This window comes from Tachyglossus aculeatus, chromosome X1 (genome assembly GCF_015852505.1).
Source record: "Tachyglossus aculeatus isolate mTacAcu1 chromosome X1, mTacAcu1.pri, whole genome shotgun sequence".
Taxonomy (NCBI): Eukaryota; Metazoa; Chordata; class Mammalia; order Monotremata; family Tachyglossidae; genus Tachyglossus; species Tachyglossus aculeatus.
In genome coordinates this window covers 51,025,637-51,041,837 of record NC_052101.1, presented here as the reverse complement: position 1 = coordinate 51,041,837, position 16,201 = coordinate 51,025,637, and the positions used below count along the sequence as shown (strand labels likewise).

The following is a 16,201-nucleotide window of genomic DNA, read 5'->3' as shown; positions in this document are numbered from 1 at the left end:
TAAGTGCTTAACAAATGCCATTATTATTATTATTATTATTATTATTATCATACAAGGTAATCAGGTTGCACACAGTCCCTGTCCCACATGGGGCTCACAGTCTTAATCCCCATTTTACAGATGAGAGAACTGAGGCTCAGAGAATATAAGTGGCTTGCCCAAGGTCACACTTCAGAGTTGGGATTAGAACCCAGGCCCATGCTCTATCCACTAAACCACACTGCTGCTCAGGTACAAGTGTTTTAATAAGTTGCTGAGGGATGGGATCATAGGCCTCCCACTGGAGACAATAATCTCCCTGTGGACACATCTACCTACTCTGTGGTACTCTCCCAAGTGCATATTACAGTGCTCTGCACACAGTAAGTACTCAATAAATACCACTGATTGATTGACTGTATATTTTGAAAGGAAGTGGGAGATTCCCTCTCTGGAGATGGTTGGGAAGGATGAGGCAGTAAATGCTTTTCTCCTACTGGTCCTAGATTTGTTAGACTATAAACTCCAGACAGGGATTTTGCCTATCAACTGAACTGTACTTTCCCAAGTGCTTAGAGCAGCAATCTAGACAAAGTTAGTATTAACTGAACTCAAATGTTTCCTATTTGATTCTTGGACAAACGTTTAAATGTCTCTATCAACTTGTCTTCATTCATTCATTCAATCATATTTATTGAGTACTTACAGTGTTCAGAGCACTGTACTAAGTGCTTGGGAGAGTATATACAACAATAAATGGACACATTCCCTGTCCACAGAGTGCTTACAGTCAAAAGCATCTACTGTTGGGAGATTTAATATCAGGTGGGCCAATGTCCTTACCCCTGCTGCACCGTTCTATTTGTCACTCACAGTGGCTGGAGATTTTTTGTTTCTCTCTCGTGGTGCCGATCCCAGCAAGGTGGTCACCCCATTTCTGCTTGCTGCAGCAGTCTCCCAGTACCATAAAGGATCTCGTCATTATTCCCAGGGAATTCATTTGGTCAGGATCTTAAAAGGTACCAGAAGTAACCTCTTTTTCTCCTGCACTGGGGAAGGGCAACTAATTCATTTTTTATAATAATAATAACATGAGCAACAGCAATAACAATAATAATAATAATAACCATTATTGTTATTAATTCTCTGATATGTTTTACTCTCCCAAGTACTTGGTACTGTGTTCTGCATACAGTAAGTGTTCAACAGCGAACAGTTGGAGAAGCAGCGTGGCTCAGTGGAAAGAGCATTGACTTGGGAGTCAGAGGTCACGGGTTCTAATCCTGGCTCCGCCACTTGTCATCTGCGTGACTTTGGGCAAGTCACTTAACTTCTCTGGGCCTCAGTTACCTCATCTGGAAAATGGGGATTAAGACTGTGAGCTACACGTGGGACAACCTGATTACCTTGTATCTACCCCAGCACTTAGAACAGTGCTTGGCACAAAGTAAGTGCTTAACAAATGTTATTATTATTATTATCATTATTATTCAACAAATAAGATTGATTGATTATTATGGTGTTCATTAAGTGTTTATTTTATGCCAAGTGCTGGGGTGGATGCATGATAATCAGTTCAGACACAGTTTCTGTCCCTACATGGGGCTCACAGTCCAAATGGGAAGGCATATGTGCTTTTAATACCCTTTTTACAAATGAGGAAACTGAGGCACAGAGAAGTCAAGTGACTTGCCCAAGGTCACACAGAAGGCAAGCAACAGAGCTCAGGTCTTCTGACTTCCAGGCTTGTACTCTTTCCACTAGGCCACACTGCTTCCATTAAATTAAATGGTCAAGAAAGGGAATTTGCAGTAAGTCTTATAAATATTAAGTGCTTTAATGTTTCCCTGCTCTTTGTCAGAAACTGTTTCATCTCTAAGTAATCCCTCGAATTTTGATAACATTTTAATTTTTTCCAAAGTGCTTTCATTTAATCCTCTTATTTTGTTCTCACAACATACCTGTGAGTTAGGGAAAGGTAAGTGTTTTCTTCCCCATTTTCAGATGAGGAAACTGAGTCCTAGAGAAGTTAAGTGAATTACTGAAGGTCACACAGCAGGCCAGCGGTAGCACCAGAACCAAACCCCAGATCTTCTAGACTGCAAGCTCACCTCTAGCATGTAAGCTCATCTCTAGACTGTAAGCTCATTTTGCTCAGGGAATATGTCAACCAACTCTGCAACAAATTCTACCATCCAGCACTTAGTACAGTGCTCTGAACACAATAAACACTCAAAAAATACCATTGATAGACTGACTGATTGATCTTCCGGTTTGCAGTCCCAAGCTTTTCCTGCTAGACCATATTTGCCCATGTCAGGGTAACTACATGAGGTTGGAAAGAAAGGAAGTTACCTGCAGGTCATGAATTAGTCGCTGCAGGGTCCTCTCTCATGGCCTGGAGTGACAGTTCATATCCCAGAAACATGGCAGCGCTCATGGGAAACCCTCGCACGGCATTCACAGTGATGCCCCTAAAAAACACCTTTGGGAGAGGATCAGTCCATCAATTGTGGTGTCAATTAGGAGCCTGACACATGCAGAGCGCTGCATAAGCACTTTGGAAGAGTCCAATAAAAGTAGAAGTTACTTTTCCTGCTGTCAAGAAGCTTACAGTCTGACAGGGGGACTGACCAAAATATCTTCTCTCTTCTCCGGTACTTAGTGCTACGTGCTATTTTTATTACAAATACTATTTTTGTGTAATTATTTTATGTTATTTGTTAAGTGCTTTCTATGGGTCAAACACTGTTTTAAGCACTGGGGTAGATACCAGTTCATTAGGTTGGACAGAGTCCTTGTCCCACATGAGAGTCACAGTCTAAGTAGGAGGGAGAACCGGAGAACTGAGGCACAGAGAAGTTAAGTGACTTGCCCAAAGTCACACAGCAAGCAAGTGGCAGTCAGAATTAGAATCCAGGTCTTCTGACTCCCAGGCCCATGTTCTTTCCCCTAGGCCATGCTGTTTCTCTGGTTATGATGATGATGATGACAATGATTATTATCATCATTCTCTTTGTGGGAAGGGATCATATCTACAAACTTTATTATACTGTACTTTCTCAAGTGCTTAGTGCAGTGCTGTGCACACAGTAAGTGCCCAATAAATACCACTGATTGTGTGATAGGGAAACAGACAGACCCAAACTATTTATAAAGAGCAGGAGCAAGAGAGAGAACAATGTTTCAACTGTACCTGGGTATTTCTGAGACAAAGGTCTCCTATTTCTCACAGTGATGCCACTCCCACGGCCATGTTTGAGTATGACAATTATATATTTGATTGATAAGTTTTTACTCAAATCTGGATGAAGGCCACCCAGTGTTAAACATTCATTTGGATTAGGTTGGACAGAGAAGACTGCCTCACTGATACCATGTTGAATCACACCCAATTTTCTGCTAGCAAAATCCATTTTTGACTATCGAGGCAAGCAATATTAACTATTAAGATCTGCCACTGGGTTTGCCCCATGCAGAAACAGCCATAACACCAACAACCCAGATTTCAACATAACCTGACATCACTCTTTCAGTAGTCTTAACAAACTTGGGTGTCCACTGAAAATCTCTTTGGGATTACTTTTTCAACTTGCAGGTAAATCTCCCAGCATTCTAATTAGCATGGCTAATTCCATCAGCCAACTCTAGCACTTACAGATTTATTTATAACCCTCCTCAGCCCTGCTGTATATCTGTGTGTCCCTTAGTTTATTTTCACCAGTCTAGTTGTAAATAAGGTTAGATTTGTCTTCCCAATTAGAATGTAAGCTCCTTTGAGACTGGGGACTTGTCACTTCATCATTCTGTACTTTCCAAGCAGCTAGCACAGTCAACTACTCCAATAACAATGATAATAATAATAATAATAATAATTATTATTATTATTATTATGGTATTTGCTAAGCTCCTACTATGTGCCAAGTGCTGTACTAAGGGCTGGGGTAGATACAATGTAATTACATCCCACATGGGGCTCACAGGAAGGAGAACAGGCATTGAATTGAATCACCATTTTGCAGATAAGGGAACTGAGGCACAGAGAAGTTAAGTGACATGCCCAATGTCACACAGCCAAGAAGTGGCAGAACCAGGATTAGAACCCAGATCCTCAGACTCCCGGACCCAGGCTCTTCCCACTAGGCACCACTTTTTCCAAAGTCAATCTTCAATAAGTGCTACCACTACTACAACATCTAGGGGATGCTGACAGTTATGGAAAATTTATTTACATCAACTGCAAATGTCTGGAATGTTTTAAAGAGCAGCAAAATGTGTGTTTTCATCTGCTTGACTATGATATCTGATAAATACCAGGATTGTTTAAATTGGTATTTATTAAATATTATGCACTCGATAAAAATCTGTGCCTATGAAAATATGCCTCTAGTCAAATTCACGTGTACACACACTCAAGTATGATTAGGAAAATTGTGTTGATTTTCTAGTGTCTGGAAATCCTAGAAATAAAAAAAAAATACTCACCTACCTCCCCATCCCCAGTCAAAATGAAAACTTAGTTACATCTCCAGGATACAGTATTCAACTTTGCATTTAGCATCAAAATCTTGGAAAATCAGAAAGAAAACCATTTCTAGTTTAGTGACTAGTCATGTCAATACCAATTAGATATCTCTAGAGGTCCTTCGTTTTCAAAGAAAGCACTGCTGACAGTGAGACCCTATCCATGAAATTACTGTTTTCAGCACTGCATGAAATAAATGGAAAGGGCATTCATCATTGAAAGAAGTTGGAGGAGGCAGTTTTACTTGCTCCCTTCAAGAGTATTCCCAAAGTATTTCCCAAATCTGCCCTTCCTTTCATTTAAAAATATAATCACTGAAAAATCCAAATTAAAGTGACCTGATGCTCTTAGGGGGAAAATCCTTTGAGGTTCAGGGACTGTATTTAATTCCCACCTCTGTATTCTTTCCCAGGACTTAGTGCAGTGTCCTGTACTCAGTAAGTACTTAATAAATACTATTATTTTTCCTGTTCATTGAATAGAGTTTCATTTTAGATGGTTGGTGGGGGAAGCAGAGGGAGGGAGTATAGAGGACACTGTCACTTTAAATACTTAGAGCTGTTCACCATTCAGCCATTCACAGCATTAAGGACTTTTCCAATTTTCTCCTGCCCTGAATCCTATATTGTTTACACTGACAAGCTACGGGCCATTTCCAGGCCAAATAAAGTCATAGCTCAGACATCAGCTGCCACACATCACGAACTAAATGGCAGGCAGATATTCACGGTTTCTGATCCTGTCAGTGGACGGTGGGGAGGGGAGTTAGGTCAGAAACTTGGAAAATGTTGGCACTAGCTTTTGGCCCTAAATCCAGTCTAGCATTTCTGAGGTTCTGGAAGGTTGCAAATTGGATAAGCCAGCCCGAACACTGAAGGGCTCTATTCAAGGTGAAAGAAGGTTCCTTGTGTCTCTAATGCTCTTCATTTCAAGCATGAGCTATTAACCTTTTTTTGAAATTCCACAGGCTCCCATAACTGATTGCACAATAACTCGTATGCAGGAAACTCAAGAGGAAAATTCCATTCAAAGACTTCCAAATGCCTTTTGGGCGGGCATTTCGTTGCTACAAGTCTACACTGCTCTCTGACTACTCCAAGTAAGTCAAGGCTTTCTAACACACTTTTTCACTGCTTAATCATCAGTATTCATTGTGATCTTGACAGCATTTCTGGCATATCAATTATTGAGTGCTAACTTTGTGCAGAACACAGTACCAAGCGCTTGGGAGAGTACAACGCATAATGTAACAGACACATTGCCTGCCCAGAGTGAGCTTATATACACCTAACAGTAGAAGAAACTCCAGGATAGAGAAGCAAAGACATCTTGCCCTTACATAGCAAACCTGTATGGAATCCATAGTTTCCCAAGCCCATACCCCCTGTTCTCACGGTTTTCTCAGATGACCAGAATCAAGATGCCTGAGGGTCTTGCTGCAAAGCTGCTTACTTTCAAGCCCTCCTTTTGATAACTCTGGGAGATGCAGTCCAGAACACCTTTGTATCTGGTTTTATAAACCCCATCTGCTTGGAGTCGACTTTTCATCACATCCATGGGGGTAGCGGTTCCCCACGAAATTGCTCCTGGGAAGGAAGACACATAGAATAAATCACTCTGGTTTTGAAACCGAAACCTTCCTGGCAGGCCACTGTTAATCACTCAATCAATCAATCAATCAGTGGCATTTATTGAGCACTTATTACATGCTAAGCCCTTCAGAGAGTACAATACAACAGAGTTGGTAAATTCTAACTCTATTAACCATTTAGTAGAGTGCATAGTGCTCTATGATTGAGTAATCATGTGGAGATATTTGCTCCCAAACTGGAAAAAAATTCTCCATCCCAATCTGAGTCTGAGTATCATATCCAATGGTGGTTTCTTATATGGGTGTAGATAGTGGTGTCGGCTGCTGCTGAGGTCTGAAAGATATTCATTTTCATGACCATTGGACTATAGCCATTCTTCCACCTGCTGTCTCACAATGCTTGCCTCTGGACACAGGAGACTAAACAATAGAGAGTGGATGGCTCAGTGCAAGCCAACGTCACTGCTACAAAGTAAATCAAGTATATATCCTGCTGGTGCTCAATACACAGCATTGGTTGATTGATTGATTAATGGTCAGACATACTTTTCCCCTCTAAACCACTGGTGTCTGAACAATCCTCATCTTGAATGGTGAGGGGCTAGGACAGCTGCACTACTGTATTTTCATGGACAAAAGTGTGTGTCAGAAAGAACGAAAGGAGGATGGGTCATGTCTGAAGCAGAGCCAGGGCCCGAGAAACATATGGCTTTTATTCCAGGAGAGAGAGATTCTTTTTTTCATTTATGGAGTTGCTTCCTCTCTTCCCCTGGGGAGAGCAAACCCTTCTGTGACTGGAAGACTGACAGATAATAATAATAATAATAATAATAATAATAATAATAATAATAATAATAATAGTATTTATTAAGCACTTACTATGTGCCAGGCACTGTACAAAGCACTGGGGTGGATACAAGCAAATTGGGTTGGACATAGTTCCTGTCCCACATGGGGTTCACAGTCTCAATCCGCATTTTACAGATGAGGTAACTGAAGCACAGAGAAGTGAAGTGACTTGCCCAAGGTCACCCAGCAGGCAAGTAGCAGAGCTGGGATTTGAACCCATGACCTTCTGACAGATGGTCCGAGTGGGCTTAGGAGCAAAGTCTGGGACTTTCCAAATCTTTCGAATCTTCTGTGCCTGTTCTGATTGGCCTAAACGGAGGTGGGACAAAAAGTTAGTAGGGCTTGACATGACAGCAAATCTACCCCCAAGAGCCAGGACTATTGGTTCTCAGAGAAAGCAAGTCGGTATGCTGCCCACCACTACTAGACTAATGGGCTGACTGCATTTGGAATCCCACCATTTAATAATCAAAGAGTTAGCAGGGCTTGACACGTTATCAAATCCTCTCCCAAGAGCCAGGGCTATTGGTTCTCAGAGAAAACAAGTTGGTATGCTGCCCAACACTACTAGATTAATGGGCTGACTGCATTTGGAATCCTTCATTTAACAACTGACTTGACCACTTCATTGAGAATGCCTGTCTTTAAATATGAGCATAAACACACCCTCATACCCTCATCCATGCTCATACACACAAGCTCATTCACTCGCTCTCTCACACATGCATACATATGCACCACTTTCAAAGGGTTATTGATGAATCACAAAGAAGAGCTGAGAACCCATGGAAAGCACAAGGGTAACAGTAATGGCTTTAAGTGCCTGGTTGAATCGGTCCTTCTGTGGGAGGAGATTGCCATGTACCTTCCACTGAAGCAGAAGTCATAGAGCAGCAGGTTGTGCTCTCGCTGATCAGCACAGACCACCTAGGAGGGGCCCTGGGAAACAGAATCAGGGATGGAGGGACCTTATCCTGCCTCGAAATGCATCTCACCTCTGCAGTTCTGGGTGTTTGGTACCATTTTCAGGAATTAAGGTCAAATCACCAGCCAAAAATGCGGCCATCTCCTGGCAACTGGTCACTTGGGCTAGGAGCTCCAGGTTCTACTGGCTGGGCCAGATTCCTTTCTCCGGTGTGACCCAGTGGCCACGACACCAGGCTCAGCCTTCAGAATGTTGGGCAACATCCAGCTGTCTAGTACTAGGGACTGTGGCTTGGAGCAGGGAGGAGCCTGGGGTCTGCTGACTTTCCCCCCAACCCACCAGCCCAAGCATTCATTCATTCATTCATTCAATCGTATTTATTGAGCGCTTACTCTGTGCAGAGCACTGTACTAAGCGCTTGGGAAGTACAAGTTGGCAACATATAGAGATGGTCCCTACCCAACAGTGGGCTAACAGTCTAGAAGGGGGAGACAGAGAACAAAACAAAACATATTAACAAAATAAAATAAATAGAATAAACATGTACAAATAAAATAGAGTAATAAATATGTACAAACATATATACATATATACAGGTGCTGTGGGGAGGGGAAGGAGGTAAGGCGGGGGGGATGGGGAGGAGGAGGAGGAGCATCCCAAGCTGCCTATTTCAACACTGTTGCTTTGGATGGTTTAACCCTTCACTGACTTTTACTGTTATCTGGATCTACTTGCTCTGTGGCTTCCAAACGAGAAGAGCCGCAGCACAAGACCGAATGTTCTCCCATACTCGCAGCCCTCAGTGTGGGGCTCAGGAGTTTAAAAGCAGAATAAAAACTCTCCCAGCAGACTGGCTGCCTACCTATCCGGGCCTGAGTCCTCTCCCAAAGCTGAAGCAGAGTGGGAGGGACACAGCACTTAGTATTGTGCTTCCAAGTGCCTAGTATGGAGCTCCCAAATAATTAATCAATTGATGGTATTTATTGAGCACTTATCTGCTAAGCACTATACTAAGCACTTGGGAGAGCACAACACAACAGAATTAGGGATACATTCCCTGCTTACAATGACCTTACAGTCTTGAGGGGGAAACAGACATTAATAGAAATAATTTATAACATATAATATATAATTTAAAGATATGTACAAATACCAAGAGTAATTCTCTGTAAGTACAATGTACCCCAACAAGTGAGCACTCAATAAATGCTACTACTACTGGTACACAGATGGCCAAGAAGAAAGTCTTTAAGGCACCCCCATGTTCTAGGAACTTTAAAAGCCCCACACAGGAAGAGCATGTACCTTCTTCCCATTCTGCATATGAGGAAACTGAGTCACAGGGAGTTTAAGTGACTGGCTGGAGCAGAGTTGGGGCTGGAACCCAGGTCTTCTGACTTCCAGTCCATGGTCCTTTCCACTAGGTTGCACTACCTCCTAAGGTTTCCCTGATGAGGAAACAGAGTCACAGAAAGCATAAGTGATTGGCCCAAGGTCACGCAGCAAGCCAGAGGTAGAGTTGGGTCTTCTGGCTCTCAGTAATGGTCTCTCCCCACTTGGCCATGCCCTCTCCCAGGGTTTTGTGCTACCCATTCAGCCCATCAAATGCTGCTCACCTGCCCACTGGCCATAGATACAGGCTTGGGCTCCAAACCCACCCCCAACTCCTCATGCCTGGCTGAGCCACCTTAGGCCCCTTGGCCATACCTGCGATACCTCCTGCCATCCACACCGAGAAGGGACTGGGGGTGGCACAGCCATCCGGGGTGAGCCATTCGCAGAGGAACACATACGGGATGAAGTAGAGGCAATAGCCCGGCACATCTCTCAGGAGCATGGCGCCAGCCCCCCGGTACAGCCCTGCCAGCCCCTCCTTGCGGATGATGGTCGTGATGCAGTGAATTGATCCTTTATAGATGCTGGGCTGGACCGGAGCCTCGCTCCCTCTGGGCTTCACGTTTAACTCTGCTGGAAAAATGGACGGGGGTGAGGCTGTGGCCTGGTGGACTGTTCCAGAGTGGAATCCCCACTGCGTGACCATCTTGCTCCACGGGGGTCACTCCTTCTTAAATCGTGTCTACCTACAGTATTGCACTGTACTTTTCCAAGTGTTTAGAACTGTGTGCTGCACACAGTAAACACAGAATTAACACTCTTGATTGATTGATTGATCTGGGAGTTTGTTTCTTTACTGTGGTCTCACTTCAGTGCCTGACACAAAGTGTCCAGTTGTCCAGTTTGACCCCGGACAGTCTGAGGAGCAGCTGATCTGTCCCATGTCTGGTTCAGATTCAACACCGGATGTCTCTCTATCCGGGATTATTATTTTCCATGTGCAGCCTCTCTCTGCTTCCCTCCATTGGGCCCTATGGTTTAAAAGCAGTACTTCAGTTCCTGGGAATCTAGGCAGGGGATGGAAGCACTCTTGATTAAGTGGGAGGGCCCAGGGGAGGCCTTCGACAATACGTCCGGAGGACTGCGACAAAACAGCACATATGACATCATCACATGGCTCTGCGTGCCCAAAGTTGCGTGTGTGATGGCCCATGAATCTCAGTGTGCAGTATTCTCCTTGTATCCGCCCCAACGCTTAGTACATTCTTTGGCATGTAATAAGCACTTAACAACTATCACACTCATAACTCTTATTCTTAGTATTCTTATTCGTATTCTTATTATTATCATTATTATTATTACTGTCAGTGGGCACCCTTGCTTTAGATGGCCAGTAAAAAAGACTAGATTTGGGTCTCTGTAAAAGTAACCTTTGTATGTTGTTGCTGGTAAAGCAAACATTGTCCTGCACATCAATGCAGGGACACAGCTTTGACTGACAAAATCTAGGGTATTTAAAGAGAGACTAGTACTGTCGTAAGCTTTGGAATTCAAAATTAGCAGTATTTTTGAGGAATCAGATGGAAGCCTGACCAAATTGATAACAATTTCTAAAGAAATGTTGCTAAATAGCTCCCAGTACAAAGGCACAATGTAGACAGGGGTGATTCTGTTTTCTAAGATGATTTTTTTTTAAGAAGTGAAATTGAGTTCATTCCTTTGATTCAGAAGATAAAAGGAAAACGTGGAGGGATGAGTCTTATTTCTGGGCTCTGAGGAAGCCAGTCTTTGGAGGAAAATGTATCTGGGTATATAGGAATGGGGGAGTGACAGGGTTAAAGTTGGATGGGAACGTCCAGAGGAGTGGGGATCACTCAGCAGGGAGCCCCGATACCGTCTATCCTTGGAAGGGAAGATATGGAGGACTTTAAGACCACAGACTCTGCTAAGGGATACCCAGAGTTGTTTTGACCAGGATTTAGGGCTAACATTTAGGGAAGCCCCAGTTTGACACAGAACTTCACAGTCCCATGTGAAACAGGGGCTCTGTCCAACCAGATTATCTTGTATTCATTTAATCACACTTACTGAGTGCAGAGCACTGTACTAAATTCTAGGGAGAGTAAGCAGATAAATTCCCTGCTCACAATCAGCTTACAGACTAGAGAGGGAGACAGATATTAAGATAAATAAATGTTACAGATATATAAATAAATTTCAGATATGTATCCACTTCAGTGCTAAGTAGAGTACCTGGGACATAGTAAGTGCTTAACGAGTACCATAACGAGTACTCTTCTTATTATTTTTATTAAGAAGCAGGTACATTCCCTGCCTACATTGAGTTTACATTTTACCAGAGTTCACTTTAGGTCAGGGCCTGGAGTCACTCTGTCCTCAACAAAACTCCTTGAGGTACATGGAAAAGGAGAGGAGTTTGACCCCATTAAAACAAACATCTACTTACCAGCCAACAATTACTATCGCTTTGTTGGATTCAGTGGTGGGGAGAGTCAAATCAAAATGACCTTCCCCAAACCACAGACACCACCTACATTAATGTATTAATTTAAATACAAAACACAGTGTTCACAGGAATCAGTGGTCTACCAGAGGTAGATTTCAGTACTTCTTAACCAAAACTTTAGATTGCTCTCTCATAAAGTCTTTCCTGTTTTGATCTTCTGAGGGCTACAACAGTCGTGGCTGGAATGACTGATCTTGAAACTCTCATCAAGAATTAACATTCTTATCCAGGGTGAGCAGTAAAGAAACTATCACGGATAACATGAGGTAATATATCTATAATTTATTTATTTATATTAATGTCTTTCTCCCCCACTCAAGACTGTAAACTCATTGTGGGCAGGGAACGTGGCTGTTTATTGCTGTAGAAAGCACTCAACAGATATAACTGAATGAATAATAGCACACAGTGCCTGCAATGAACTTTAATTTCCTCCACAGTTACTCAGCTGGTCGCTACAATCAAAATGGTTTCCTTATCTTAATGACCATTGTTAGTCAAAATACCGTTAAAGTCCCCCATACTCAGTGGGAAAGGAGGAGGTGTGGGCTTCCATCTAGCACCCCAATGCCGCTTTCACACCATCCCTCCTCCCCCTTCCCTTTCCTTCCCCTCCTTTGACGCCCATATCATCTGCTTCTACCACCACCTCCAGATTCTTGCAGCCATCATCTTCCGCCCCCTTGGTCCCACCTCCAACTTTTTAAACCATTTTGAATCCTTTCTCACCTTCCTTCTTTCTTTTTCCATGCCCACTCTGATCCTCGGAGACTTCAACATCCACATGGATGTACACGGTGATTCCTCTGCTGCCCATCTTCTATCATTCCTCAACTCCGCCAACCTTCCACTCCACCCCACCTCACCCATTCACCAACTTGGTCACACCCTCAATCTCATCATCTCTAACTGCTGCACTACCTCCCCCCTCACCAACTCTGAAATTCCTCTCTCTGACCATAACCTTCTCACCTGCCTCCTCTCTCACATTCCCCCTGAGTTGAGTTGAGTAGCAAGGATGGAGTCGAGAGCATCAATTTGGTCATCAAGAGTGGGTAGAGTGGGTAGGGAGGCAAGGTGGGGTGCGATGCACTGAGAGAGATGTAAGGGGTCAAGAGAGCAGAGGTCTCTCTGGGGGAGTAATAAAGATTTACAGGAAGGCAACTCACTTGCTCCCCTAACCCTTCATCACCCTCGCACCACTAACCCACAGCCCTGGATCACTGCCACTGTCTGCCTCCTTCACTCTTATTCTTGAGCTGCTGAAGGCTGCTGGCAGAAGTCTAAACACCAGGCCAACCTTGTTCACTTTAATTTATCCTTTCCTGCCTTAACTCTGCCCTCTCCTCTGCCAGGCAAAACTATTTTTCCTCCTTATTGACACTGTCATTATCCCCTGTCAGCTGTTTCGGACATTTAACTCCCTCCTCAGGCCCCCTGTTCCTCCCCCTCCCCCATCCCTCACCCCCAATGATCTGGCCACCAACTTCATTAGGAAAATTAACACCATCAGGTCTGAGCTCCCCCAAAAGTCACCCCTTCCCCTTCTCCATCCCCCCTGCTCTCGACCCCCTCCTCTACTTTCCCATCCTTCCCAGCAGTATCTTCAGAGGAGATCTCCTTCCTCCTCTCAAGTGCCACCCCCTCCAACTGTGTTCCTGACCCCAATCCCTCTCGCCTTATAAAAACTCTCACCCCTCCCCCCCCACAACCTCACCTGCCTTCTCTTCTTCTCCACCTCAGCCCGCACACTCTGCTCCTCTGCCGCTGACCTCCTCATTGTGCCTCATTCTCGCCTGTCCCACTGTCCCCTGGCCCACATCCTACCTCTGGCCTAGAATGCCCTCCCTCCTCACATCCACCAAACTAGCACACTTCCCCCCGTCAAAGCCCTACTGAAAGTTCACCTCCTCCAGGAGGCCTTTCCAGACTGAGCTCTTCCTCTGCTCTGCATATAGTAAGCGCTCAATAAATACGATTGAATGAATGAATGAATGAATGACTTCTGACTAACACAGGTCTTCAAAGACTTCTCCTGTCTGATTTAAGGCATTTGGATTACTCTCTGAGGCTTTTTGTTTTTATGGTATTTGTTGAGCATTTACTAAGTACCAGGCTCTGTACTAAGCTCTGAGGTAGTTACAAGCTAGTCAGGTTGGACACCATCCATATCCCACAAGTGATTTACAGTCTCAATCCCCACTTTAGAGATGAGGTAACTGAGGTACAGGAAAGTTAAGTGGCTTTACCAAGGTCACCCAGCAGACAAGTGGCAGAGCCAGAATTAGAACCCAGGTTCTCTGACTCTTAGGCCTGTACTCTTTCCACTAGGCCATGCTGCTTCCCAGGTGTTAGAGGACCTAGGTCTAAAGATGGCCTTATCTATGATATTCTCTGAGTCCTCCTACTCATATGTTCTTATGTGGTACTGCTCGGCAAACTGAGGTGGGCTCAAGGCTGGATAGAGAGAGGGGCCCTGCTAAGCTGTCCCCTCTGCTTTGCCCAGCTCAGTGCACAGGGCTCCCCAGGGTGCCATGGGTGGTTCTGTAGAGGGAATCAATCAAGCAAGTAAGCAAGCATTTATTGAGCATTTACTGTAAGCAGAGAACCCTGCTAAGTGTTAGAGAAAGTAATAATAATAATGATGATGATGATGATGGCATTTATTAAGTGCTTACTATGTGCAAAGCACTGTTCTAAGCACTGGGGAGGTTACAAGATGATCAGGTTGTCCCACGGGGGACTCACAGTCAATCCCCATTTTACAGATGAGGTAACTGAGGCACAGAGAAGTTAAGTGACTTGCCCAAAGCCACACAGCTGACAATTGGCTGAGCTGGGATTTGAAACCATGACCTCTGACTCCAAAGCCCGGGCTCTTTCCACTGAGCCACACTGCCATACATTAACAGCAGAGTAGGTAGACATAATCCCTGTCTGCAATGAACTCACAGTCTACAGGGGGAGGTAAACATTAAAATAGATTAGGGATCGGGGAAATCGTAGTGTATGAGACTCTTTACATAAGTGCTGTTAGGCTAGGTTGAGTGCTTATGGGGTACACAGCCAAATGTATAGTTGACAGAGAGGGGCAGGTGGATGGGGAAATAAAGGACCTAGTCTGGGAAGGGAAGGACAGTGATTAAAGCTAGGGGAAGAGAAACACCAAGTGCAGTTGTGACGTGGGCCTCTGATCATTTTCAACAAGATGATAGCTTCCTTTTTGCCTTTGGCCTTGTCATTCAGGATCCCCAGCTCAGCTTACTCTGAGACATTGGCTACTGGACCTTAGCTCTTGATCCATCCTCTTTGGACAGCTCTGAACATTTGCTTAGTGTCTCAACCCCACTATTAGTCCTAGGCCTTGTGACCGAGGACCCCCTGTCTTCTCCCACTGCCAGTCTTTTCTGCATGACCATATTTTTGTCACCGCTGCAGTGACCGGTCACTAGCATTGCCTCCCATGGTGCTGTTTTCTTCAGCCACCTTCTCCTCAACTCCACAGAATGTCTGGTGTTCCACCATCAATAAGCATTTACTGAGTACCTTCTGTGAACAGACCACTTTATTGGACACTTGGGAGACTGCAATAGAATTTAAAAACACTATCCACACCTCCAAGGAACGCACAGTCAAGCAGGCTCAATGACAGTTCAAACTTGGGCCTGGGTCCAAAAGAGTTTCATTACTTCTGACACACCATTTTGGCAGCTCAGATTGATCCCCTACTGGACCAGGTTTCCTACTCTTTTCAACTCACATATTCAATCTGTCACGAAATCCTGTCAGGTCTACCTTCACCACATTGCTAAAAACCACTCTTCCTCTTCATCCGAACTGCTATTACATTTATCCTATCCTGCCTTGACTGTTGCATCGGCCTCCTTGCTAACCTTCCTGCCTCCATCCTCTCCTAACTCCAGTTCACACTTCACTCTTCTGCCCGGATCATTTTTCTAAAGTAACTGTTAAATCCAGGTTTGTCCACTCCTCAAGAACCTCTAGTGATTGCCCATTCACCTCCACATCAAACAGAAACTCCTTACCACACACTTTAAAGGACTCAATCAACTTGTCCCCTCTTGCCTTCCCTCACTGTTTTCCTCCTACAACCCAGTCCATGCACTTCAATCCTGTAATGACAACCTACTCACTGTACCTCAATCTTGTCTATCTCACTGCTGCCCCTTACCCACATCTTTCCTCTGGTCTGGAACTCTCTCCCCCTTCCTATTTGCCAGACCATCACGCTCTCCATATTTAAAGGCTTATTAAAATCACAACTCCAGAGGCCTTTCTCAACTTAGCCTTCATTTTCCCTACTCCCTCTGGCTCTGCATCACTTGGATCAGTATCCTTCACTCACTTTCATTCACCCCACCCTCAACTCCCCAGTACTTATGTGCATATTCATTGTTATTTTAATGTCTGCCTCCTCCTCTAAATTGTAAGTTCCTTAGAGGCAGGGAG

General features: G+C 44.2%; 1 protein-coding gene across 4 annotated transcripts in view; it reads right to left on the bottom strand.

Annotated features, from left to right (window-relative positions):
* Window positions 1–16,201, bottom strand: part of SLC25A48 (solute carrier family 25 member 48) — a 54,559-nt gene that overhangs the window by 4,188 nt on the left and 34,170 nt on the right. The window contains exons 5-7 of one of the 4 annotated variants that reach the window (XM_038740572.1): window positions 9,577–9,837; window positions 5,957–6,090; window positions 2,335–2,464 (exon numbers count right to left, since the gene is read on the bottom strand). In XM_038740572.1, coding sequence (XP_038596500.1) covers window positions 2,342–2,464; window positions 5,957–6,090; window positions 9,577–9,837 — 518 coding nt within the window. In that variant the 3' untranslated portion in view covers window positions 2,335–2,341. The remainder of the gene's footprint in view (window positions 1–2,334; window positions 2,465–5,956; window positions 6,091–9,576; window positions 9,838–16,201) is intronic. The other 3 variants (XM_038740573.1, XM_038740574.1, XM_038740575.1) reach the window with 3 other exon arrangements.